This window comes from Populus alba, chromosome 4, assembly GCF_005239225.2.
Source record: "Populus alba chromosome 4, ASM523922v2, whole genome shotgun sequence".
Taxonomy (NCBI): Eukaryota; Viridiplantae; Streptophyta; class Magnoliopsida; order Malpighiales; family Salicaceae; genus Populus; species Populus alba.
Genome location: NC_133287.1, coordinates 9,265,092 through 9,292,318, shown reverse-complemented (window position 1 = coordinate 9,292,318; position 27,227 = coordinate 9,265,092). Strand labels below are relative to the sequence as shown.

Below are 27,227 nucleotides of genomic sequence, written 5' to 3'. Positions count from 1 at the left end.
GATAAGTTGCCCGATAACTCCATTCATAGCTTGATGCAATCATTGAATAATTATTCTTATCTTGACATAATCACATTCTATCTATTTTGAGTTTACTTTCTCTCTTCCATATTGATCGACAACTATATTTACCTAAAGAGTTATATTACACTTACACTTAGATTTTCTTTGTAATCTATTATGTGAGTGAGTATTGTTTTCATTTTTATAGTAAAAAATATTGATAGAGTGTAAGTGGCATTATAATCATTTGAATATTCAGTGGTGAACTTTCATGTTGTAACACTCGTATATCATGACGACCAATTAAGAAAATAATATTGATTGAAAAAAAAAGAGATATCTGGCACCTTATTTTTTTTAGGGAAAAATTTCTTGTTCAAGGAGTTGTCACCTATATTATGATTATTATGAACCCTAACTAGTCAACATAGATTCTATTGTATGAGACTAGTTACGCAGAAGAAAAGATGCTATCACCCCTTAAGCGTCCTACCTGAGGCAAGCTGTATTGTTGGTTTTGTCTAAAACTACTAATAATTTGTTTTTTTTTTCCTTTTTTATTATTCATTACATATTCCTGACTCTAGCATTAGTAAATAATTCCTAGGAATATTTCCAACTCTAGCGTTGGTAAATGTCATGCAAATCCAAAACAATATGATAACTAACTATGGTGTAAGTGAATAATTTCGCAAAAAAAAAAAAAAGAATTTGAAAAAGAAATTTTCTATGCCATTTTTTTTCTTGTTTATCCTTTATTATTATTTGCCCTTTTTTAGATGGAAGTAAAAAAAACATTACACGACATATTTGTATTTAACAGTAATAGTCCACAGATTGAGCACATCTACAAAAAAATACAAACACAAAGAAAAAAATAAAACAAAGTGCAAAGGGCTCACAAATAAATCAACGAAGACCCCTAAATATTTTTGGAATTTTCTGTTATAAAAAAGAGGTTTGTTTGGTCAAATATCAAATTATAATGGGCATAAAGATTATGGCTAAGGCATAAGGGTGTGTTTTGTCAAACACACCCTTAGCAAACACAATTTGAGAAGGCTGAGCCTAAAGTCCAAACCTGACCCACTTTTTTTTTCTTTTTTCTTTTTGGGTTGGATCTAGCCCAACCATGCAGGCTAGGCTAGACCCAGCCAAACCAGCCCAGTTACTGGTTCAAACCAGTTACCTGGCCGATATATTTTTCTTTGCAAGTGTGCGCGAGCTACTTGTGCACACTTGCTACAGGAAGAGGGTAATTAAAAGTGAAAAGGTGGGGACAATGACTTACTTCTGGTATTATTCCTTCTGTTTTTGTTTTCCTCCCCTTTGTTCCTTCTTCCTCTCCGCCTTTGTGTTATGTTTTTTTTTTTTGTTTGTTTTTCTGAGTTCTTTCTCTCCCTTTTCCTCTCTCGTTCTCTCTAATTTCTGTTTTTTTTTTTTTCTTGATTTTTCCTAATGACCTCCTCATAGGATTTCTTTTATTGGCCTCCTCTTAGTTTTTTTTTTTTTTTTTTTTTTTTATGATGCTCCTTTTCCTTGTGGATACCCTGAGATCTGTATTTATAGTGAAAGAGTCCTATCATGTGTGAGAAACAAAGTTTCAATCAAACTCATTCTCTTCTTTTAAGTTTGAATTTGATTAATAATCAAATTTAAAAGTGAATAACTATCATTATCTTGAAGACAATGATTATCCTGAAGATATGGATTATCTTGAAGATAAGGATATAATGACAAAAGCACATTGCAGTTCTTAATTTTCACGCAAGCTGATAAATCACATTTTTCATCGAAATAAATCTATGATTTTTTAAATTCTACATTTTAAACACTATAAAATTAAATTAAAAAGCCAATTGGTCAAAATTGGGTTACAACACATGTGATCTCATGTAGGTTTTGATCTTCATCCAGTGAAAAATACCATTTATGTTTTGACTTTGCTCTTATATAAAGGTTGTATAGGTTTCAATATTTATCCCATAAAAAGATTGTTAGGTCTCGACTTTGAGTCCATGAAAAAGAGCATGAACAATTTTAAAAAAATATTTCCTATAAAAAAAAATTGTTAGGTTTTGTTCTTGAACAAGAGATAAAAAATCATATTTAAAGGTTTGGATCTTTAGCCTATAAAAAATATTCGAATGCAAAAAATATGGTTTCGGGTTACATATGATAATAGAAGCCCAAACTTTCAACATAGGGAGTGCAACATTTGGCTAGAGCTGAATTATTATAAAATTCACATGTAATTTATCCTTTGAAGTGTAGTTTTTTTTGTTTTCAAACTTGGAATTTTTTGTGTTGATGCTGTTGTATTCTTTCATGTTTGTTTGATAAAAACTAATTAGAGGTTAAGTTTTCCAGAAAACCTTAATTTACATCTTATTTTTTAGGTGTTTTGGAATCATTCAATGAAAACGATCTGATATTAGCTGTCTGATTGATTATAAATAAACAAGATTGTTAAAAGTCTTGAAGTTTTTATTTTTCTCATTCAATGATTTATATTCATTTCTGCAATTTATTTTTAAGTTTAAAAATTAAGAAAAATCATTTAAATTTGATGGACTATATTTTGCTTTTTCATTATAATAATCTATTTATTTTTCATTGTGTTGAAATTAATATGTTTTATATATACTTATTTTCAATAATAAAAAAAAAAACATTTCAAAATCCAAATTCTAAATTTGTTCAAACACCCATTCTGTTTTATCCTAATTATTGTTTTTTATAACTTCAACCTAATTCAATCATGCTTGTTAATTGCAATTATTTTTTCATAAATTATTTATCAATTAAAATGAAAAAAAATAAAATTTCGAGATAAGTGAATAAATGAAACATTGACGAATATAAAAGAAAATCATATCTTAATTATTAATGGATTGATTAAAATAAAATAAGGATGTAAATGATACATAATTAAACTAATAGATTGAAATAGACGTTTGGATAGGTTAAGGGACTTTGAAGTTCATTGTTTAGATTGTAATAGACGTTTGAATAGGTTAAGGGACTTTGAGGTTCATTGTTCATTTTTTTTAATCGTGTCTTCACCCATAAATATGTAATATATTTCTTAAATAAAAATTGACAACATGATTTATTTCTTAACAAAAAAAAAAAACATTTACTAAAAAAAATATTTGCACTAAATGATCTAGCGTTTAAAACTTATCTCTTTTAGTTTCTTACTCTTCATATTCATTAATTGGTTGTGCTTGGTTATTTATTTATTTAGGTGGTGCTAATACTTAATAATTGGGGAAGTGTGGATGAACGTGATTGTTAACAAAAAACAAAACACAATAGATTATTTGCCTTATATATGTAGGCAGAATTGTAGATATAGATTTATTAGGACATAGATTTAGTTCTAGAAAAAACAAAACACAATAGATTACAAGGCCGAAGATAAATTATTTGCCTTATATATGTAATGCGGAATTAGATTTTGTTTTGAAAATTGTAGTAGATTTGATAATTTGAATTCAATGCACTAAATCCATAAAATGTTATTGTTTTTATCATGCTTTAAACCATGTTTATCCCGTTTGATTTTAAAGATTTATATTTAGCAAATATAACAGTCATATCTTTAAAAACAATTACGAGAGGGTCTCAATTTTTTTAAACTACTATCATCAAGCAAACAATTTGATTGAAAATTTTATAAATAGAAAAAAAAAACCCTCAAATTTACCAATCTACCAAAAAAATAGAAAAAACAATTCATATTTACCAATCTACTCAAAATTGGTAATCTAGACCAATGTATTTGGAAGTGTGGTTGTAGTTACTTTTTAAAGTGTTTTTCATGCCAAAATCATTAAAATAATATATTTTTTTATTTTCTTAAAATTATTTTAAGATTAATGCATCAAAACGATAACATATAAAAAAAAATTATTTTTAAGCCAAAATATTTTTTGAATTTTTTTGGAAATGCGATTTACACCATGTTCTCAAACGATATGTTTAATATTTGAATCTTCAACCTATAAAAAAATTTTGATATAAAAGAAATGAGCTAATTAATGAAAAAAATTCTATATATAAGATATGTGTAAAAGATATGAAAAAGATTGATATAAAAGAATTAATTTGAAATAAATAAAAATATATAAATGTTTTAATATCTTTTTAAAATATTTGTGAAAAGTAAAAACAACGGGCTATTATTAAAAAATAGATTTACTTCTAAAAAAACAAAAGTAGCGCAATAGATTACTATAAAAAGCAAATAATTTATTGTTTACCTTATGTGGAATAAAGAATTAGATTTAGTTTTGAAAATTATAGTAGATTTATAATTCGAAATGTTATTAATTATTTTATCATGCTGCAAATCAACAATTTGACTGGCATATTTTATAAATAGAAAAACAAATCCCCAAATTTACCAATCTACCCAAAAACATAATAGGAAAAAAATGTTTAATGATATTAGAGGTCCTTGCGTTTTTGGTTTTTGATAAAGATACCCTTTCGATTTCAATATGGGCAATTAGATCCTTATGATGTTTGGTCCGTTAGGCAATAGAGGTCCTTCTATTTATAATCAACCTAATTATCCATTAATTTTTCCTTTTAAAAGGGAGGGGAACACATGTGAGCTTTTTATTCGTTCCTATCATAGAAAAAAAGAAGTTTTTTTATAAAAAAAAATAATATATATATTAAAATTAAAAATCAATTCTTTTTCACATATTTATTTATTTATTTTTAAAAAAATTAATATATATATATATATATTAAAATTAAAAATCAATTTTGTTTTTCACATTTTTATTTATTTATACTTAGAAATTGTTTTAGATTAGAAAACATTTTTTTACTTTATATTTAAAAAGAAAAAAATGATTAAAACTTTATGTTGATTTTCATATTTGTATTATGTTTCTAGATTATTTTTTATTTATTTTATTTGTAAAATCCAAATAAAAGTATTAGTAAATAAATGCATTTTATGCAAAATTATAAAATCTCAAACACATAAAATCAGCTTTCATGAAAAAATAAATTAAGAAAAACAAGCCTATGAGAAAAATAAAAAGTTGAATAAAAAAAGTTTCATCTATAAATACATAATTTTATCAAGTAAAAAAAAACATAAATAAAAAAAATTAAAAAAATCACTTTATTTAGGTAAATATGTAAAGAGTTAGTTAAATAAATAAAAATAATAACAAATCCAGAATAAGTCGAGTTAAAAAAATAATAATCATTTCTAAAATCTTAAAATATAGTTAAAAGTAACTTTTTAAATAAATAAATTAGAAAAAAAATTTATTTATATATAAATAAAATGTTGGCAAGAAATTTGTTTTTTCAAAATTTAAATTAATTTGAACTTTTTCTAAACTTGAAACTAGGGATATTAAAAAAAATTTGGTTCTCCTGTAATATTTGCATTATCTGACTTGACCTAATCCGTCAATATATGATAATATGGATATTATAGATAATAGCTGGTCAAAAATACAAAGAAATTAATATCACGGTCTAGTAACTTATCAAGATTTTTAAAATCTGATCAACCCGACCCAATATATATACTTTATTCTCTATTTTTATTTATATTTGGTAATTTGTGAATTGAATATTTATTTTATTTTATTTATAAATGTTTCACATCCAGTTTTCAACGTAACTAAAAAGAGCAATATGTGAATATCTTAATATCCATAAAAAAAAAATGTTTTTAGCTCAACTTGATATATTCAACTCACTCAAGTTTTAAAAATAAATCAATCAAATTTATTATTTATAAAATATTAAAAATTGAAATTAGATATAATTATAGACTCAAACTCAACCCAACTATATCTACAAACAGTCAAACACCACTACTGAAAAACTAATAAAAAGGTAACATGCGTTCCCATACTTTCAAAAGTCAAAATTAACAGATAATTATAGACGAGGGACCTCTATTACATAATGGAGAAAATTGCAAGAATTCAATCGCCTAAATTGAAACTATAAGGATGTTTTTGTTAAAAATAGATATCTCTTTAACCTCTAATATCATTTAAAAAAAAAAAAAAAAACAACTTTTAAAAATTCGTGCTTTTTTGTTATGCCTATAAATTAATGTTCCTCAGTTGATACACTAGACAATCCTCGAGTCTGCAACTCTCAATATTTTTTTCCCTGTCTGCTGTGTCAAAGTGTATTGCTTATAAGTTGATTGATCACCACCAACCATGGCTGTGATGATGTTAGTGTTGACAAGTCTATTAGTTATATTCATCTTTTCATTTCTCAAGGTTGCATATGACACCATATCATGTTATTTTCTTACACCAAGGCGCATCAAGAAAATCATGGAGAAGCAAGGAGTGCGTGGCCCAAAACCCCGTCCTCTCACCGGAAACATCCTAGACGTTGCCGCTTATGTTTCTAAATCAACTTCCAAGGACATGGATCACATCACTCATGACACCGTCAATCGTCTCTTGCCACATTACGTTGCTTGGTCTAAACAATACGGTATGCAAGTATATCTCACTGTCGAGACGACGGGACATGAACCGGAGACTTGATTCATTGTTTTACTGAAAGAAAAAACTTATATTTGCTCTCCTTTTTTGTTTTTCTTACAGGGAAAAGGTTCATATTTTGGAATGGGGTAGAGCCACGGCTGTGCATATCGGAGACAGAAATGATCAAGGAACTTCTAACAAAGTATAGCACTAAATCTGGAAAATCATGGCTGCAGAGAGAAGGAACAAAACATTTTATTGGTCGTGGTTTGTTAATGGCTAACGGCAGTGACTGGTATCATCAACGCCATATTGCGGCGCCGTCCTTCATGGGAGAAAGGCTCAAGGTTAATATATAGCTTATGACATGATTCAGTATTTGATTCGTTTTTAATGATTGAAGTGCTGGTAAAAATGGTGGGTTAATTTAGATTTTTTATTTTCCTGGTTATGAAGAGCAAAGCAGGGCTGATGGTGGAATGCACAAAGAATATGCTCCGATCACTGCAAAATGCAGTGGAATCAGGCCAAACAGAGGTAGAAATCGGTGAATACATGTCTAGAGTTACTGCTGATATAATTTCAAGAACCCAGTTCGGTAGTAGCTATGAAAAGGGGAAGCAAATATTCCATCTCTTAACAGAATTGCAAAGTCTTTGTCATCAGGCAACTAGGCACTTGTGCCTTCCCGGAAGCCGGTAGGTCTTATTCAGAGAAGTAGAATTTTTTTTTTTCTTTTTTTATAATCTGATTCTATATCCGATAAAAAGTAGTGTATGGATTTCTTTTACGTGGTCATTTTTTTTCCTTTGATACTCTTCTTTCTCTTTCAAGTCGGTTCTGGCTCTTCAGAAATTTACTAGTGATTCCTTGTCTGCGACAACTTGCATTAACAATAGATTCAGGGTCATGTGGGATTAAATTTTAATGTATTCCTCTGACAGGTTCTTTCCAAGCAACTACAACAGACAAATAAAATCTAAGAAGATGGAGGTGGATAGATTACTGCTGGAGATCATACAAAGCCGGAAAGACTGCGTAGAGATCGGCAGAAGTAGTTCTTATGGAGATGATTTACTGGGGATGCTTCTAAACGAGATGGAGAAGAAGACAAGTGATGGTTTTAATATAAACCTGCAGTTGGTTATGGATGAATGTAAGACATTCTTCTTCGCTGGACATGAGACAACTTCTCTTTTACTCACATGGACAGTCATGCTCCTAGCTAGCAACCCTTCCTGGCAAGAAAAGGTGAGAGCAGAGGTGAAAGAAGTCTGCAATGGTGAAACTCCTTCAATCGACCATCTTCCCAAATTCAATCTGGTAAGTAACAATTTATCAAGCCTTTCAAAATCCGTCCCCTTTACCCTAAACCATGCAAAACAGTGGGGGCCTTAATTGGCAGTATAATCCATGGTGCAGGGAGGTATAATTACACTGAAATCCAACACTATGATTCTAAGTGTAATTTCCTCTAGCTTCGTGAAGAATTCAATTGTAAATTGAAAATTGTCCTGTCTACTGATAAGATAGTTGTTATTGCCTAACCTTTCTAAAACTTTTAACTAAAAGTTGTACCTACCAAATCCTACTTGCAGCAATATAATTAGCAATGACAAACTTCCTCAGATAAGCTAAAGAATATCAGTTTTAAATATTTTCATTTCTCTCTCTTTTTAAGGTAGCATATCTTTTTGTCATTAAAGAGAATTAGACAAAATGCTCTTGTACTATTGTGCTTTTTAGCTAGCTGGTGGCACTCAGTTATGTATGAAAACGACAAGTCTAGGGTCATTTCCAAAGAAAATATAGAACCACCACCACCTAATTTAACAAATCAGGCCTTATAGTTCATGGTTCGCCACTCCAGAGCTCGTTTTTCTAAGCTAGATTGCTTCAAGATGTAGTTTAATGGAAGAAGCCAAAGAATCCCAATATTGATTAATCCATTTAACAGCCTAGCTGCCAGCCTAGTGATGATTAAAATGGAATCATCCTAAATTAATGAGTCAAAAGGAATTTCGTATTCTTTAGGTTCAAGCAGGTTGGTATGGTCAACAAAGGTCCTATAGTGGCCATGTAAAGTTTTGTACCTTCCATTAAAGCCAAAAACCACCTGCATTCCTTGCCTTTTGATTCCCCGATTATCTGGTCAAGTCTGTTCTTCATGGTCAACTAACCTGTATACGAACTTTTTTCCTTTGCTGCAGTTAAACATGGTTGTAAGCGAGTCTCTGAGGCTCTACCCATCGGGTACTTTGCTCCCTCGAATGGCCTTCGAAGATATTAAGCTAGGTGATCTTGATATTCCGAAGGGGCTACAGATATGGATTCCGGTTCTAGCAATTCACCACAGCGAAGAATTATGGGGAAAAGATGCAAATGAGTTCAATCCTGACAGATTTGCCTCCAAGTCATTCGCTCCCGGACGGCATTTCATCCCTTTTGCGGCCGGTCCCCGGAATTGTATAGGCCAATCCTTTGCTATGATGGAAGCTAAAATCATATTAGCCATGTTGATTTCCCAGTTTAGCTTCAATATTTCAGATAGTTACCGCCATGCTCCTGTTGTCGTCCTTACAATAAAACCAAAATATGGGGTTCAAGTTTACTTGAAGCCCTTGAATTCGTGAAAAAAAGATTTTTTCATTATATTACAGTCAAGAAATTAGATGTCTAAGTAGTGAAGTTTGTGCTCTCAATTTTGTAAACAAGGTGATACAGCCACTAATAAAATCAAAAAAGCACAGTAAGACTGTGAGAGAGGTTTTGTTCAAACATGCCTTTGCCTGTCCATTTTCACAAGTAATTAACTGTGCTGATTAACCTCTAAATTAGCAAAATATCCTAACTACTCCGAGTAATCTAAGACCAGATTAATTTAAGGCAAGCTTTTGTGAAGCCAAAAAAACTCAGGAGGCCATCCAATGAAGGAAGGAGAGAGGCACTAGAGGCATGCTTAAGAGGTCAAATGAAGCCATTAGAGTATCTAAAGGCGATGGAAAACGAGTGTGAGTGCTGTGTAGATCAGCCTTTGATGCTCATGGAAAAGACTAAATAAAGAAACAAAGATGTGAAGAGGGGGAAAAAGGGTTTCTTCTTTAGCAATTGATGCCCACATCACTTGTAAAGATAACTATGATTCTTCCATTGTTTTCTCTCCAATTAGATCTTTGATTTAGCTAAGTGCTCTCACTTTCTACGCTCATAAAACAAATAGCAAGGCCAGCTTGCGTAGGGCATTTTGGCCCTTAAAAAGGATGCTTTCTGATCAGCCACTGCCCTCTCCCCCCATCATATACTTCCTGCACCTGCAGCCTGTTATTCTGCTCCTTCCACTACTCTTTTCCTTCTATTATTTTTGCTTCAACTTACTATTTCTTTATTCCTCTTTTTTTGTCACTGTCCTTGATCACTTTGCACGAGAAATTCCAACTTTTTTTTTTTTTTTTTTCAAGATGAGATTGTTTTTTATACATCAAATTACTGGTATCAAGTAGATTATATACACCTCGACAATTATGTTATTAATGACATGAACAGAAAAAAGATCACGAAAAAATCATAGTAAAGATCCGGGAAGAATATGTTAGTAAATACTATAAAAGACTAGATCTTAATTAGAAGGAAATTGTTATGACAAACGTATCTGTACTTTAAGTGATTTAATTTGATCCGATAATTTTTCCAAAATCAAAGCACATGTTGTCTCGAGCTCGATGTTATTCAAATTTCTCAAGTTTTAATATATATTTTTCTTAATTAACTACTAATTTGAGGAGAACAGAGTATATATTAAATCTTTTAGAAGGGATTATTATAAGTATATTTAGCACATATTAGTAACTTAGTAAAGGATGTAAATTTATATTTAAAAATTCGCCCTCCCGGCCATTGGACCATATTTCTAGTTTATAAAAACAAACACTTGCCCCTAAGAGAATTCTTTAATGGTTAAGATATCGAATTTCTTCTTGGAGATCAGATCTCTGGCTCAAATTTTGAGAAAGGTGAGTGGGATTTTTTTTTTTTTTTTTGTAACATATGAAATGGGACTTAGGTACAGAAAATTGGTTTGTTTTCATTGTGTAGCATAAGCTTTTAAAATATTTATTAACAAAAAAAAAGAATTCTATTAATCAAATTACTGTTTCATTGTGAAACCTCGAAATAAAAATAAAATATGTATATGGATATCCTTTATTTGACTATTATTTATTATTTAATAAAAAATAAAATAGTTAATATATATATGTGTGTGTGTGTCTATTTTATATCAATATTAAGATATGTAAATATTATATTATAATGTAAATATATTTCAGGCTTTAAGCTCGTGCTCCTTTTATTTCTAAAGAATCTTAGGCTCTATATTTTACTCTCATAGGTTAAAGACATTTTACTCTGATGAGTTTGGGATATTTTGTTCATACTTTAATCCTTTATCTCCATAAAAAGACTTATAAATTATAAATACACCAGAATCTTTTAAATGAGGGAGTAGGTCTCGATTCTCTACTCCATATTTATTCTCAGAGTCTCTCTCTAAGATATCACTGTATTTTCTCTAAAAAAATATATTTACTTAAGAAATGGAGAATCTCTAAATTCATCAAAGAGGATTTTTTGCAAATATCAAGCACTAGCCACCGACCTTCTTTGCTAGAAAGAGTAGATCGGTTTGTTAGAATCAAGAGATTAACCATTTATTTAAGACATAAAATTTTCTCTTAAGCTACTTGGATTTTTTAGGATGACATCATATTATGTATATATACCACTAAGATTGAAAATAAATATAAAACAATTTGAAAATCTATTGGAAACCAAATGTAATATTGTCTAAACTAAAAAAAAAAAAAAGTTAACTAGAAAAGTGAAATATTTTATTTAATAATAAAATAAAATTAAAAATTAATTAATATTTCTTATAATATTAATGAAAAATGAAAATATCTTATATTTTTATTTATGTTTAATTTTATTCTAATACTTGTTTTTAATTTACGTACACCTGGTTGTGATTGTGAAAAAAAAATTCATAAATTGTTTTAATTACTTTTCTAATTAATTTATATATGTTAGAGTCGTCTATCATCCTTTATTATTGAATTATCTAACAACATTATTTTTGAAGAATAATTTAATATTTGACTTTATATATTTGTGAGGATAAAAATATTTTTTAAAAATATTTTATTATATGGTGAATGCAAATAAATTACAAAATACATATAATATGATGCACTAAATGAATTTTTTTTTCATTCAAATTAAGACTGATATATAGGATTGAGAAAAAGACAAATAATTTTTAAACATTTATTATATTACAACTAATGATATTTGTTCAATTTTTATGTTTGTGAACAAATTCAAGCTTATCAAGAAATTAACAAAACAATTTGAATGCTAATTTGCGATTTAATATAACATTCGAGCTAGGCTCGACCTCGATTTATGTTACATAAATCAATTTAAACATTATGATATTATATAGATTTGATATTAGATGCAAGTGGTGCCGAATCCTTGAGAGGTCAATTAATGTAATTAATTGGTGTTTTCTAATATGTATGCTATACGTATTATATGTAATGTATGTTGAAAATGATATACAATCCTATGATATATAACGATTAATTTTAAACCTTTTTATTCATTATCTTCCCTTTGCACGAGTGGGTTTTATTAAATGGCTGAAAAGTAGTGGTTTGTACTTTAATGCCCCGTCGAGTTTGCACTTGAGTTAATTTAAAAAAAAAATAATTTTTTTATTATATTTATATATTGTTTTTATGTGTTAATATTAAAAAAAAATAAAAATTATTTTAATATATTTATAAAAGAAAAAGAAGAAGAAGAAGAAGAAGTAGGTGAACGAGAGCACGAGGGAAGAAAGGTGAATAGATGTATAATATACAAGGCCTCTCTCCTTGATGTAAACATATATTTAATTGTGTTAAAATATGTGATAAAAAAAGAAATGCACTAGATGATATCAAATTATGCGCCACCATTACTCTCACCTTCACTACCGTGTCCTTCCCCACCACTCTTGTTTGCCTTGCAAAAACATAATGAAACTACTAAGTGCTTCACCAATTTAAAATTATGCTACAAGAGAATGTGTCTCTTCCGAAGAACTCCAAAGTTATCATTTAAATCCTCATGTCCATTATTAAATTGAGGTTCAAGTGGATCATTATTAAATGTCCATATACTTTTAGGTGATAGCTCGTGCGGCCATTTAGTATATAATATTAGTAAATTCCCCATCTCACACTATCTTTAAGCGGTCGATAACTTTGATTAATTTATGAGCTATAGTTTACTTCAACATCTAGGATAAGTATATATCCATAAATTAACCCTTTCTAGCACTAAGGTACGTGGTGTTAATTCCATCAGTAAATCAAAGATTAAAGATGAGGTTAGGCTGCTAGTAACATCAATGACTAGTGAATTAGCCTGAATTAGCCGCCAACTAAAATACCTTCCACGCATCGCCCAAGAATTCATTAGGCTAATTATTATGTTGGGGATATAAATAGATCATAAAAGGGGCACTCACCAATAGGTTGGATTTTTAAGCTTGGACATAATTTCCTTAATATATATTATAACGTATATATAGTACATAATCTCTCACCATATCTTGTTAATGGACAATTCCTATTTAAAAAAAAAAAGTAGGCAAACTTTGAATTAGTTCCTAAATTATAAATGATGATGTCCTAAAAATAAATATGTTGTAAAGAATAAAGATTGTAAACTTTATTTTTATTAAAGGATTCATAGGGTCTTTATAATTCATGAGTCTTGTTATTTTATGAAGTGGAGGGGCTAGAGTGTCATCTTACCCTTATAGCATTAACAAAAAAAATATATCTCTGAAACATACATTAAAGAGAAGTAAATATTTTTTATACATCATTAATGAGGAATAACTGGTAGGATCTTTTGAAGACTTTTATAAACCTAGAGGTGCAGAGAGACCAGTAGCCTTAACCTTAACATTTTAAGGGACACAAGAAAAAACAAGTGGAGTCTTGTGGTTTGATATGGAGCTTGGGCTCTGTCTTAGGCTTACATGGGCAATCAACGTATGACATGTGTTGGTTTTTAAGGCTTGGTTCAACGTATAAACCAACCGACCTTGGGCTCTACCTTTGATAAGTTTCTTAGGCTTTTCAGAATTGTGCCTATAATTAATGTTTTTAGGACCTATTACCATTTGGTCGTTAGCATTGATGGTGGTAATGACATGTATTAGTTTTTTTTACCTTCGCAAACATATCCACAAGAGTCATGAAAGTTTGTATGGGTCCAACATCCATACTTAGAAAAATACTTTTGAAAGTTTGTATAGGTCAAACATTCAGTTTCAAAATTTGGCAAGAATCAAACTTTGAACTTTGCCTAATATTAGTAAGATTTAGTAGAATCAAACCCTAGAATCACACTAGGGAGACAATATCAATCAAGGTAAATTATACAATCATACTAGGGAGACTAGGTTAATCCCTTCCAAGATGAATTATGCAATCGCACGATAAGACTAACTACATCCTATCCTTGGAAGAGTTATGGGGCCATTTCCCTGGAGAGGTATCGTGTCAATCTCATACTTTGAGAGTTTTGAAATCATATTAGGGAGAACATATCAATCCATTTCAAGGTAAGTTATGCAATCGTACTATGAAGACTAAGTTGATCATTTCAAAGGTAAATTGTGCAATTGCACTAGGAAGACTTAGTTCATCTTATCCTTGAAAGAGTTATGGGGTTTTTTTTTACTAGAGAGATGTCGTGTCAATCTCATCCTTAAAAAGTTATGCAATCGCACTAGGGGGACTATATCCATCCCTTTTAGGGTAGTTTTGCATTTGCAGTATATAGATTGAGTTAATCCATTCTAAGGTAAATTGTGTAATTGCACTAAGAAAACTAATTACATACCATCCTTGGAAGAGTTTTGGGGCCATTTCCCTAAAGACGTGTCATGTCAACCCCATCCTTGGAGAGTTATGCAATCAAACTAAGGAGATCATGTCAATCCCTTCAAAGTTAAGTTGTGCAACCGCACTAAAAAGACTGAGTTGATCCCTTCTAAGGTAAATTGTGTAATCACATTAGAGAAATTGAGTTCATCCCATCCTTAGAAGAGTTATGGGGTCATTGCTCTAAAGCATCACCTGGAGAAGATGAAAACATCGTTACTTTGAATTAGTTAATTTATACATAAGAAACTTAAATTCTTAGTCATTGAATATGGTATATTTTTATTGTCCTATAAGGTATAATCAACTCAATGATTTGGATATCCAATTTCTACTAAGATCATGGTCTCAATTCTATAGAGTTTCGTTAGTAAATATATTCTGGGTAATTGACTTACTTTTCCTTGGATAGTTGGCCAAAGAGACTTCACATCTTTTATAGTTTGAACTAACATTCCTCTTGTAATTATTGACGGCTTTTAAGCTCTTGAGGTTTGAACAATATTTGTGAAGTTGTCAAAAAGGTGTAGACCAAATTTGCTTGTCTCACTGAGCCCCAGGAAATATAGAAGAAATCATATCCTAACTTAGAGCAACAAAAATGTTACATAGCATCCTGATTCTTTTACAAACATTTCATGTCCAATTTTCATGATAGATTGTGCCTCACAATTTGATTTGGAACATTCTTGATCATTAAAGTAATCATATCCTAACTTTATTGGTACCATCAATGAGATCATAAGAATGGACACCATCCTCTTGGCCGAGTGATGTTATAGCTCTATGGAGCTTCTTTTGGCTAGCATAATGGTGCTAAGAAGCAATACAAATTTAAAACAGAGGCCACTAAAAACCATAATAGAGGTCAGTTCCAAGTTACTGTACTGGGCTTATTGGACCTGATGATTCCCTTAAATGCCTATCACTACCTTTATGAGGAGTCAGAATTTATTGAAAAGTTGTTGATGCTTTGATAGAGTAGTTGTGTCAGCAGTTATAGGGAGGTCTATGACACATCTTATTCTTGGTGTGTTTTGATTATCTACCCTTAATAATGATAGGGGATGTCAAAAACTAGTTCAGGAAGAATAATTGATGGTTTTTTTATCAGTTTTTCACAGACAATACCAATGATGATGTCCTAAAAAATCCAAGTAACTTAAGAGAAAGACTTATGTTTTGGATGATTGGTTCATCTCGTGGTTCTAACAATCTAATTCATTCTTATTGACTATGATGACTGATAGTTGTTACCTGTAAAAGGTCCTTTTTGGCAGATTTAGGGGCTCTTTAATGCTTAAGTATCTTTTTAAGAGAAAAAACAATGATATTTTAGAGAGATACTTTAAAAATAAAATATGTTATAAATAATAGAGATTGTGAATCTTTTTTATTGAATGAATCATAAGGTCTTTATAGCCCATGAGTTTTTTTTTTTTTTTTTTTTGTGGAGAGAAAGGGTTGGAATGTTATTTTGGCCGGATATCATTAACAAAAAAAAATATCTCTAACATATGAATTAAAAATAGATAAATATCCCTTGCACATGACTAATAAAGGATAAGTGGTAGGGCCTCTTGAAAATTTTTATACACCTAGGAATGTAGAGAAAGACCTTAACATTTTATATTAGGGGTCATGAGAAGAAAACAAGCTGAGTTTTGTGGCTTAATATGAGGCCTAAAAAGATCATCAATTCTACATCTATTTAAGTTTAGTGAGATGCTAAGCCCTAAGTTGTCGGGTTTGGTAGCTTGTTAGACCCACATGTACTTAGACTTAGTGTGTAATTGAACCCGGAGATGTTGGATCAGACAACTTGTCAAAGCCATATATACTTAGGCTCAATGCAATAAGTTTTAGGCAAAAATAACATATGTAAAACACTTTGATCCATCAATAACCCATAATTTTGTAAGTTTCTAGAGAAAAAAAATATTAAATGAATCCTCAAGGGATTCTTCACTTATTATTAACTATACCCTTTCATCCTAATCTTTTAAGAAATTGGTCTAAAGAAAATATTTTTTAAAAATAAATTCTAATATATTTTTTGTTATGATTTTGTACAGAAAGGGTTTTATTGAAGTTTTTAAAAATTTTGGGAACCTATATGAGAAAATATATTCTTTTGGGAAGTAATTAAAATAACTTATGGTAAAAGGGAATATTAAAATAACCAAATGACTATTTGACAAATAAGTTTTTGAAGGCAAAAATAAAAAAAATAAAATTAAGGTAACTTCTAGTACCATTTATCGTTTATGGTTTTCTATTTTTAGAAAACCAAAAATTGTTTTATGCTTATTGTTTATTATTTAAAAAATATATTTTTTTATGAGAAAATGCATGAAGCAAACCTTATACAAACTAATTGATTTAAAAAACATAATAATATACTATTAATTAAATAATATAAAAAGTAAAAATTATATATAATTTAATCAATATGATTAAACGATGGTATCATAGCAATAATATATATGATAGTGGCAATGGCGGTGATAATATGATCATAATGATTGTTATTTTATTTGTAAATAATGATGGGCGCAATTGATGACAATGATATGATAGAGGTTGATGTAATAATATGATCAAAGTAAATATAGTCAAATATATTTATAATGGTTAGGAGATATAATGGTAATATAATTAGAATTAATAATGATAATGATGATGATACTAGAAGAAGATGGTAGGCATAAAAAACTATAGTGATATATAGTTGTATTATGATAATGATGATAGTCGCCGCGATGATGATAATGGAGGTGATATTGACAGTGTGATGTTGGTTATGGTTATGGTAATATTAGTAACATGATATTCTATAAATAAATTATATATATATATATATATATATATATATTATTTTTTCTAGAAAAAAACAGGAAATTGCTGTGATATAAAATAAGACCCTCATTTTAAATTTGCTCGTCGAATAATTACGTGAAGTGCCAGACTCCTAATTCTTCTTGAATGCTTGTCAAAATATTCATAAAAAACTCATTTATCTCGAAGTTAAATGCTTTGAAAGTTAAGATCATATTAAATATTGTCTAATATATCGTGCTAAATACTTTCAATATATATATATATATATATTCTTCGACATAAATCAGGTACAACTTCTCCCTATTCAACCACGATATATATATATATATATATATATATATATATATATTCTTCGACATAAATCAGGTACAACTTCTCCCTATTCAACCACGATGGAATTAATTATCATTATGATCAACAATATTAAGATGGAAAAACATAATGTTATGAAATCCCATCAAGGGCACCGACAATATATGATTGGCCTAATGTGCCTCAGCAGCCATCACTAAAACATCCCAATGGTCCGATAATTCTTGACAATCAATTTCTGCCTTCATAAGTGTTGTATAAAACAAAATCCAAGCCATTCAAAAATATTTGGAGATCTTTTAGTGAATCTTAAGACTTTAGAGTATGAGGCATAGATTGCTCAACTATCTAAATTATGAAAACCTAAATTCTTAAAGTCATGTTTGGCTAATGCAAGAAAAGATCCTTGCTAGTATCTGCCCCAGCCAATCTTCTAGATCTATAAGATTTTGTCTCCGAAGTGTCTAGATTTTCATTAGGGTGCTAATCTTTTTTTTTTTTTGTTTTTTTTTTTTAAGACTGCTTTTTTGGATTCATGTTGGCATAGTAATCTTGTACCAAAAAGACAATAAAGAAACAGGTTGGCATGACACTAATCAACTTATCATATCCCCTAAAAAATAATTATAGATATGATCCTCAATCCAATTAGTTTAATTAGTAGTAAGTATCTTATTGTACACACTAAGCTAGGGTCAAATCAGATTTTTTTTTTTGACACAAAGAAATATCTAGATATTATTAATGTAATTTTTAGTAAAAAATAAATATACTATACAAGGATTGACATAAAATGATATGGTCAACATGGAAAGTTCAAAGACAATCCGGACGCCTAATAAAAATATAGTTTAACTCAAAAAAAAATTAAGACGATATCTTTTTTAAAAATATTTAAATGATAACATATTATATTGACTCAGGTCAACCTGCCAAATTTACTACCCAATTCTTGAGACCCTAATAACCCTATTGAAAGCAAAAAAAACAAAAATATATTAATCCAATTCTCAATATTGAAGGATGAAATTGAAAATAAAATTCATCTAATCCGAGTCAACCAAGATTAACATGTTAAATATGAGTTATGATTTCGGGATAACCCCATAGAAAACAAATTGAAACAAACTATGAAACTCAATTCTCAATCAACTTAATATTGAAGGATGGAATAAATAAATAGAAATCATATGAGTCAACTGGTCAAACTCACGATCCAGATCATGAAACCGGGATAACCTCAGAGAACACAAACTGTATCAAATTATGAAGTATAATTTCCAATCAATCCAATATTAAAAGATAAAATTGAAAAAGTCTCAACCAAAAAACAACAAAAAAAACCCAAGTCAGCTTTCTTAACTCACAACCCGGGTCATAAAATGATAATATCCTCATAGAAATTAAATTAAAAAAATTATAATGCTTAACTTCCAATCAACCCAATTTTAAATGATTAAAATAAGAAAAAAAAAATGAACCCAAGTTAACTAGAGTTAACTTATCAAACTCAGGTTAAAAGACTTGTATAGCTCCATATAAAGCAAATAAAAAAAAAAGGTATAAAGTCTAGTTCTCAATCAACCCAATGTTGAAGGATGAAATTAAAAAATATATATATATATATATATATATATTTAATTAAAAAAGGACAAAAAAAGTCGTAGTCAACCTAACTAACCCGCAAAATTCGTAACCCGAGTCATGAGACCATGATAATCCCATAGAAATAAAACTAAGAAAAATTATGAAGCTCAATTTCAAAATTAATCTAATGTTAAAAGATAAAGTTGAGAAAAAAATAATTAAAAAAAAATAACTCGAGTCAACATGGCTAACTTAGGTCATGAGACAGGATAACTCCCTAGAAAACAAATTGGAACAAATTATGAACTCCAATAACTAGTAAACCCAATGTCCAATAACCAGTAAACCCAATGTCAAATAATGAAATTTAATAAAAAGACTAAGTTTGAGATTAAAAAAATTCTAAAAAAAATTTAAGGATCAAAATGTAAAAGATCTTGGCATTTCATTGATCATTGCTACATTGAAATGTCAAGGCCTTTTAGTATATATTAATTATATTATTTGATATTAATTAATAAAATCTAAATGAATTCTAGTATTTAATCATCTAACTCAGTTAGTTCAATTTGGTAAACTTCACGATAGCATTTGGTTGTTGTCTCTAGACAGAAGAGATAGAGATAAAAGAAACATGTCTCCTATCTTTTATATTTTAAAATAATATAAATTCACTTTAAAATTATCTTAAAAAATAATTTATTTTTATATCTTCATCTTTGTTCCTCACAATTAATTGTTGAACATAATCGTTGTTGGGAATAACTGTTGTTTTAAAAACCATGTCCCTCTCAATTCAATTAACATGCATAAAAAATCAATCCAAAATTTTATGAAGATCAATGGCCAAAAAATGAGATTCAAGATCTAATAGCCAAGAAAGAATGGGACATACCAAGGCTTTGTTTTCAACACACCCATTACCGTTAAAAAGATTTCGATGAGATGATTCTAACCACACCTTAAAAGACTACCAAACATTGTCGTAATTTGTTAGGTGTTTTGTTTAGGGTTAATTTTGACCTCCTTTGGTGTTCTTCCAATGTGTAGTAATCATTTTAACGGTACTAGATGTATCGAAAACAAAGTTTTGATGTGTCTCCGATGACCCATTATTTCTTTCATTTTTTTCTTCTCCCATTTCTCTATCTTGCCACCTCACTTTATCTCTCTTTTTTTTCTTGACCATTGAATTTTCAATTTCTTCTTTTAGCTATTTGGATCTTCATGTAATATTTGATTGACTTTTATTAAGATAAATAGATTTGTAAAAGAAAGATGTTTTGAAACATTCACTAAATGACCACTATTTCAAATAGTATTTGTGTAGAAAAATATATTTTGAGATGCAATTATTATTTTGAATAGCGGTTATATATAAAAATGATATTCTAGAACATAATTATGTTCAAATCATATTATTTCTTAAATATTTTTTTACAAAACTCTTAGCAAAATATGTTATTTTTCAAAAAAAAAAAAATCCCTGTTCTAGAACATCAATTACACGCAACTCAAGAAAAAGTTACGGGCCTTGGAATTGAACTCGAAAACTCTTTTAAGTTAGATCACTATAAAGCCATAACTAGCTCTGGTGAAAATTACATGTGTTTTTTCTCTAAGTCAAATGGATTTAATCTGATATATCAATTAAAAAGAATATGAAAACTTAAAACATGGCACAAGAAGAAAAAAGAAGAAGAAGAAAAAGCGTTGACCCTCACATAGTCAATAGGTCAATATTCAGGTTTTCAATTTCTCACAGCTAGAAACTGGTGTGTGTTGTGGAAAATGGATGCAGCTCATTGGTTTTTGGTGGTCGCCACTTAGAAATGGCAAAGACACGTTATTCGGAAGGTGGGGCAAGTTTTGCTTCCTCCTCTTTGTCAAGGCCTAGCTAGTAAATGCCACAAATTTCTTTGGCCAAATTCATGACCATTTTGTACGCAAATTTGGTATATGTTTAGCAATTAACTAGTTTGTATGTTTAAGTTGTGTTGTGTTGTGGGAATTAAAAAAAAATAGATAGGTCACAAGGAATTTTTTTTTTATCTTTGTTATTAAACTTGAAAAAATAGTAGTTTTGAAAAAAACAATTTCATCAAGATAAACATTTTTATTGACGCATCTTTTGTTTAACTTGGTAAAAGTTAGGTATTTGATTGCAATCATAATCTCAAGTTAAAAAAAATTATTTTATGATTGTTAATGCAAACAAAATATATATCATAATAGTATCTTTATGTTTTGTGTGATTGAAAGCTAAAAAAATTATAAATATAATAAAATGATCATGTTCAAAATCTATTTTAAAATTTTAAGAATAAAAAAATATTTTGAATCGAATTTTTATGAATAAATTATTATTAGTATTATTATTTTCATATAGATACATAATGATTGAAAAAAAAAATTTAAAATTTTTAAATAATTATTTATAATAAAATTTAAGAATCATGTCAAAACCAAAAAATAACTGAATTTGATAAGTTTTTTTAGTGCCAAAAAAATAAACCAAATATAAAAAAAAAAAAAGAACAGAAAAGTGTCAAGTCTAGTATCTAACCCACTAGTAACAAGTACACATGCGCCTGACATTTATTTATTCTTAAAAAAAAAAAATACAAACAACATATCATTTTGTTATCTTAAAGAAATATTGGCTCCCGGCTCTTAAACTCAAGACCTCTAGGTTTAGATATACACGTTAATCAACTGAGTTACAATAAAAAGTTATTTTCATTTAAATTAAATAAGTATATTAATATGTGCATATTCATATGAACAGTGAAACATTATTAAAAAAAAAAAAACACATTGTTTTAGTGTTGTAGTATTATTGGTCATTAAACTTTCCTTGGTTAGTTTTATTTTAAGTTATTTTTTTTATTTTCTGTCTTGTTTCAATAAGCTACATTAGTATATTGCAATATACTTTCAAAATGTACGCAATTGTAAAACCCACCATTTTTAATCTATGTTGGCAAATATTTTATATTTTTTCTAGTGAAATTACCATGAGAAATAAACACAATTAAATTAAAAATCTTGCATCATTACAAACGTAATAAACTTACCAATCTGTTTGCATCTCTTTTATTGATAATTTTGTAAACGTACGTTTTGCATGTCTAATTGAAGGATACACAGTCCTCAAGTTCCTATAAGATGTGCATATACTTGCAAACATATTTGTAAAAGAGAGAAGAAGAAAAGGCCCATGCCATCAATTTCTTTCGAGAAAAAGAAAAAAAGAACACAAAAAAGAAAAGAAAATAATAATCTCTAAGTTATTATGAAAGATGAAAGACTCTGCATGTCTGTTTATGCTGTGGCCAAGTGCGCACGGTGACTTCTAAGAGCACATTGCCTAGTGGAAGCGGTGATGGGAGTACGAGAGAATTATTGTACTTGTATTTTAAAAGTTTTTTTTGATATTATCACATTAAAATATTAGAAAATATATAAAAATTAAAAATAAAATAAAAATAAAATAAAAATTAAATTTTTAAAACATAAAAATAAACATTTCTTTTTTCAACAGAGATGAGCTTCTGTCGGCATGTTAAATTATAGTTTTAAGTTTATCACCTGTCTTTGTGTAGGATTTAATTACACGACGTACAATATTGGTGCAAGTATCAATATTTTCTTACTTAGTGCCTACGACGTTCAAATTCCTGGACCACTTTCCATGCAACTTGCCATGACTTGTGCATTTGATCCCACTCATATTAGCTTTGATACTAGGCATGGCTTAGGTAAAGTATGATTATAATATTCTCTACATTATAATTTCAAGTTTGAATTTAAGAGGAAGTCATGAGAAATAAGTTTTTCTTTATAATAAAGGGTAAAATGCATTAAGATCTTATGTTATTGGTGATCAAAACATAATCAATCCTTAAATAAATTATTCAGTATGAATAGTTTTTAAGCAAAACTTGACATACAATTAGATATTTCTTTTTATTATTATTATTAACATGAATATTTAAGTTAGTTTGCACGTATCTTGACTATTTTTACAAGTCCTTAAATTAACAACCAAAATTAGATATTTATGTTAAATAGGGTTATGCTTTTATCCAATCTAGGTTAAGGCAAATCACATGACTAGCACGTGACACCGGCAACCCACTTAATTAAAGAATCTATTTGGGTCGAATAACTTGTCCAAGTATTATTTGTGCCTTGGCTAATAGATAGATAGCATGTAGGGTTTGCTTGGCGCACATTATACCTTTGAAAAGTTTGAAGAAAACCATCAAGTCTCCATTCATCCATCCCTTTTGTCAATGGTCTGAAGAAATTCAATGTCACGTTCTTATAATAATATATATATATATATATATATATATAAAGTAATTATTATTTCTATCTAAATGCAGTAATGCACCACAACATATATTAGGCTACGGATTAGGCATGAATTGGAATCTTGACAAATGAAAAGTTAGTCAAGACAAGATCACAAAGGGATTGTAGTGGGTTAGCCTCTAAAAGCAGCCAATTAATATAGCGTTAGTGCTAGCTAAGTTCTAAAATGAAATTTGGTTATAAGAAAATAGGTTCCAATTCAAGACTCCGTGGAAGAAGAGAGAGATTAATATCGATTGAGTTACAATTCATTGACAAGGGAGTTAAATGTTAATCTTTTAATATTTTTAACCCTTCATTTTCTCATTTGATAGTAATTTTTATGTGTCATGGGAGAAATTTAATGGGTTAGATGGTGTGTATTTGACGTTGTCCATGGTTCACTTGTTTTCCGCTTGAAAATAAATTAAAATACTTTTTATGGTATTTTTAATATCAAAACATCAAAACTATTAAAAATTATTAAAAAAACATTAATTCAATATTTTGTTAAGTGAAATTACTTTTAAAATACATCAAAATGCAAAAATCACAACACTCTTAAACATCCAAAGAGTTGTTTAAATTAAGTTTTGTAACTTGAGTTTTTTTTTTCCCAACTCTTCATTTTTTGTCTATGCATGTAATTTTTGGTCTCATTTGTATATATTTTACATTATTTTATAGTATATCTAATTTAAACTTTGATTTAATTATTTTTATACACCTATTGAACATCCATTACTAGATTTAATAGTTTTACCAACAAAAATTTCTATCATTATTTACACTAACATTCTATTTATGATTATTTTATCGATGGAATCATGGATAGAAACTGTCCATCAAAAAAATACTCGTCGATAATTTCTGGTCTCTCGGTAAATTCATTGTTAATAAATTTATCGATAGCTTTATAAATGGACCATGCACGCCAAAAAAACAATATTACCCACTTCAATTTGTTGGTAATTCTCTTGGTGCTATTTAGTATATCATCGACAGGATAACCATAGGTAATCTGGTGGCGAGTTGCAGTGGTATTTGCAGTAATTCTATTCCAACTCTCTAGAATATATTAACAGAATTATTTTGTCGGTGATTTAACAGTTGCAATGGCATTTGCCATAATTTTTTTTCAACTCTCTAGAATATACTGACGGAATTATTTCGTCGGTAACCCCGTCAGTAATAATTTAAAAATATTTTAAAAAAATATATATTGAACATAAATAGAAAATAGTTTTTTAAAAATTAAATTAATATAAAATTCAAAAATTTAAAAATAAATTATCTTAATATAAAAAGTAAATATTTATTACAAATTTATATGTTCAATTACAATGAAACTAGAATAGAGGTAGCGCTTGAGGAGGAGGAGGAGGAGGTTGGTTGTCATCCACGGAGACCATGGGACCAATAAGGGTGCATATGTACCACCCATCTATGATCTCACATCCATAACTATTCAACAGAGTTCTTAATAATCAATAAAGAGTCATTCATATTTTCATTGAGAAGGGTCATACGTTCTTGCACTCCTTGATCTAACACGACCATGAACTCCAAAGACTGGTGCTCAGGATCGATTGCGAGCACCCAATGGTTGAAACACTATGGGTCGTCTATAAGTTCTAAACCATTGTATTAGAGAGTTCATATACTCGATTTCTATCAGGTCCACCGGATGATTCTGCCTCCAATCATAAAATTAAATCAAAATCCAAGTGGGTCAAATGATCGTACATGTATCTCTCTTTAAACCGGATGTTATATGTCTCCTGAAAATAAAAAATAAAATCATCAAATTCAAGTAAATAATAACTTAAGAAAAAAATGGTTGAAAACCAATATATCACAAAGTGTTGAGCTCGGTTGTCAACAAACTACTACACCTCTTTTTGGTTGTCATCACTATGCACATGCATTTTTATAAAAAGCTCTTTTGGGCTTGGCTCACATCCAAAATCCGTAGCCTGCAAGATTAAAATGTTGTCAGTTAAATATATTTATAAATAACAACAAATTAAAAACTATATATGTAATTAAAATAAATGTTACCATCTGTTTCACATACGAAACAAACATGATGAATTATCGGTGTGCATGGTAACGAAACCGTGAATTTTTTGGCTTTGGTTCCCCGCATCAAACTATAATCATCGTGTAAAATGCTCGGACATCATGTGCTGAATGTATTCCACCCATATAATCTCTTAAAATCCTTCCAAACTATCATGTCATTCCAGCCTGGTAGAGCGCTTTCTTTGACATATTTTTTATATTTCTTTTGCGCCTCGTACCAAAAATCACACAACCTATATGATACAAACGTATTATCTATAAGTAAATGACAAATAAAATTTTAATATTTGGAATAAAAAAAATTATCTTGATTTCGATGTTACTTAGTTGCAACATGATTCTCCAAAACCCTCCTTATAACATTATCATTTGCTTTATCCCACTCAAATTTTGTCTTGCATTCAAAATTTATAAAAAGAAAAATTTCAGTAATTTCAATAAAGTAAATGAATTAACATAATAAATAGTAAAATTTTAAGTTAATGCTAACCTTAAATCTTGAAAACCATGCATCGACTACAGTTTCTATTCAAGATGTTTGGAAACCTATCTTTATTTGGATTGTGAAATCATATTATTTGTTCATAAATTTTAAACATAAACCAAAAACAAACTTACATTGAAAGGGCATCATTTCATTGTGCCTCGTACATGTGGGTGAATGGATCTCGCTGTGAAGGGACCCCCCTCTATGTTGAAGCATCACACTTAAAGAGGCAGCGTTGTGAGTCGATACATGTGCCTCAGGTGACTCTTATTGGTTGGCATTTAATGACTCGTGGTTGTCATTATCGTTGCTAGAAGAACTAGCAGCAATCTTGTGCTCACAACGTGCAATTAATTTTGCCCTAAACATCTACATAAATTTACAAAAAAAAAAAAATGATTTAAAAAAAAAAATTGGCAGCAGCTCCCCTGTACGAAAACCTGCTCAAAAATTTTAATCCTACAAATAAACAACATATATGCCACATACCAGTTTATTTTATTCTATTTCTACCAACAATTTTTTATAATTCAATTTTGTAGAACATTCTCATTTTCTACATGATAATACTTTTAATCCTAAATTTACAAGAATTTATTTTAAATGGAATACATACAATATAATAATTAAAATTAATCCTACACATTTAATTAAATATTAACAAAAAATTAAACAAATAAAATAACTAAAATTCAACAAAATAATGAAAACATTATTTCAATAGCAACTACAATTCAACACAATTATTTCTCAGTGCTAATACTTGTGATCCTAAATTCATAAAAAAAAAAAAAATTGTTCTAAATGGAATACCATACAAAACAATAATTAATTTTTTTTTGCAAATAATAACTAAATTTCAGCAAAATAATGAAAAATTATTGCAATAACAATTAAAATTCAACACAACTATTGCTTCATAAAATTATGAAGAACAAATAATTGAACAAATTAGAGACAAAAAAGAAAAAAATTATGCAAAAACATATAATGAATAAGGAATGAAAAATTCTTATCTTAATGGCATGTTTAATTTCGGAGTTGAACCACGTG

At 29.0% G+C, this 27,227-nt stretch overlaps 1 protein-coding gene across 1 annotated transcript; it reads left to right on the top strand.

Moving 5' to 3' along the window:
* Positions 1–6,143: 6,143 nt before the first annotated feature.
* Positions 6,144–9,278, top strand: LOC118055984 (cytokinin hydroxylase). Its single transcript, XM_035068039.2, has 5 exons — positions 6,144–6,507; positions 6,621–6,847; positions 6,957–7,198; positions 7,445–7,823; positions 8,711–9,278. Exons 1-5 carry the CDS (start codon positions 6,222–6,224, stop codon positions 9,131–9,133), a joined length of 1,557 nt encoding a protein of 518 aa, XP_034923930.1. The 5' UTR covers positions 6,144–6,221; the 3' UTR covers positions 9,134–9,278.
* The last annotated feature ends 17,949 nt before the right edge of the window (positions 9,279–27,227 follow it).

Excerpts from the sequence above, each read along its gene's own strand:
- LOC118055984 (XM_035068039.2), top strand. The coding sequence starts at position 6,222 with ATGGCTGTGATGATGTTAGTGTTGACAAGTCTATTAGTTATATTCATC. Across the intron at positions 6,848-6,956 it reads TCATGGGAGAAAGGCTCAAG|AGCAAAGCAGGGCTGATGGT; the intron begins GTTAATATATAG and ends CTGGTTATGAAG. Across the intron at positions 7,199-7,444 it reads TTGTGCCTTCCCGGAAGCCG|GTTCTTTCCAAGCAACTACA; the intron begins GTAGGTCTTATT and ends TTCCTCTGACAG.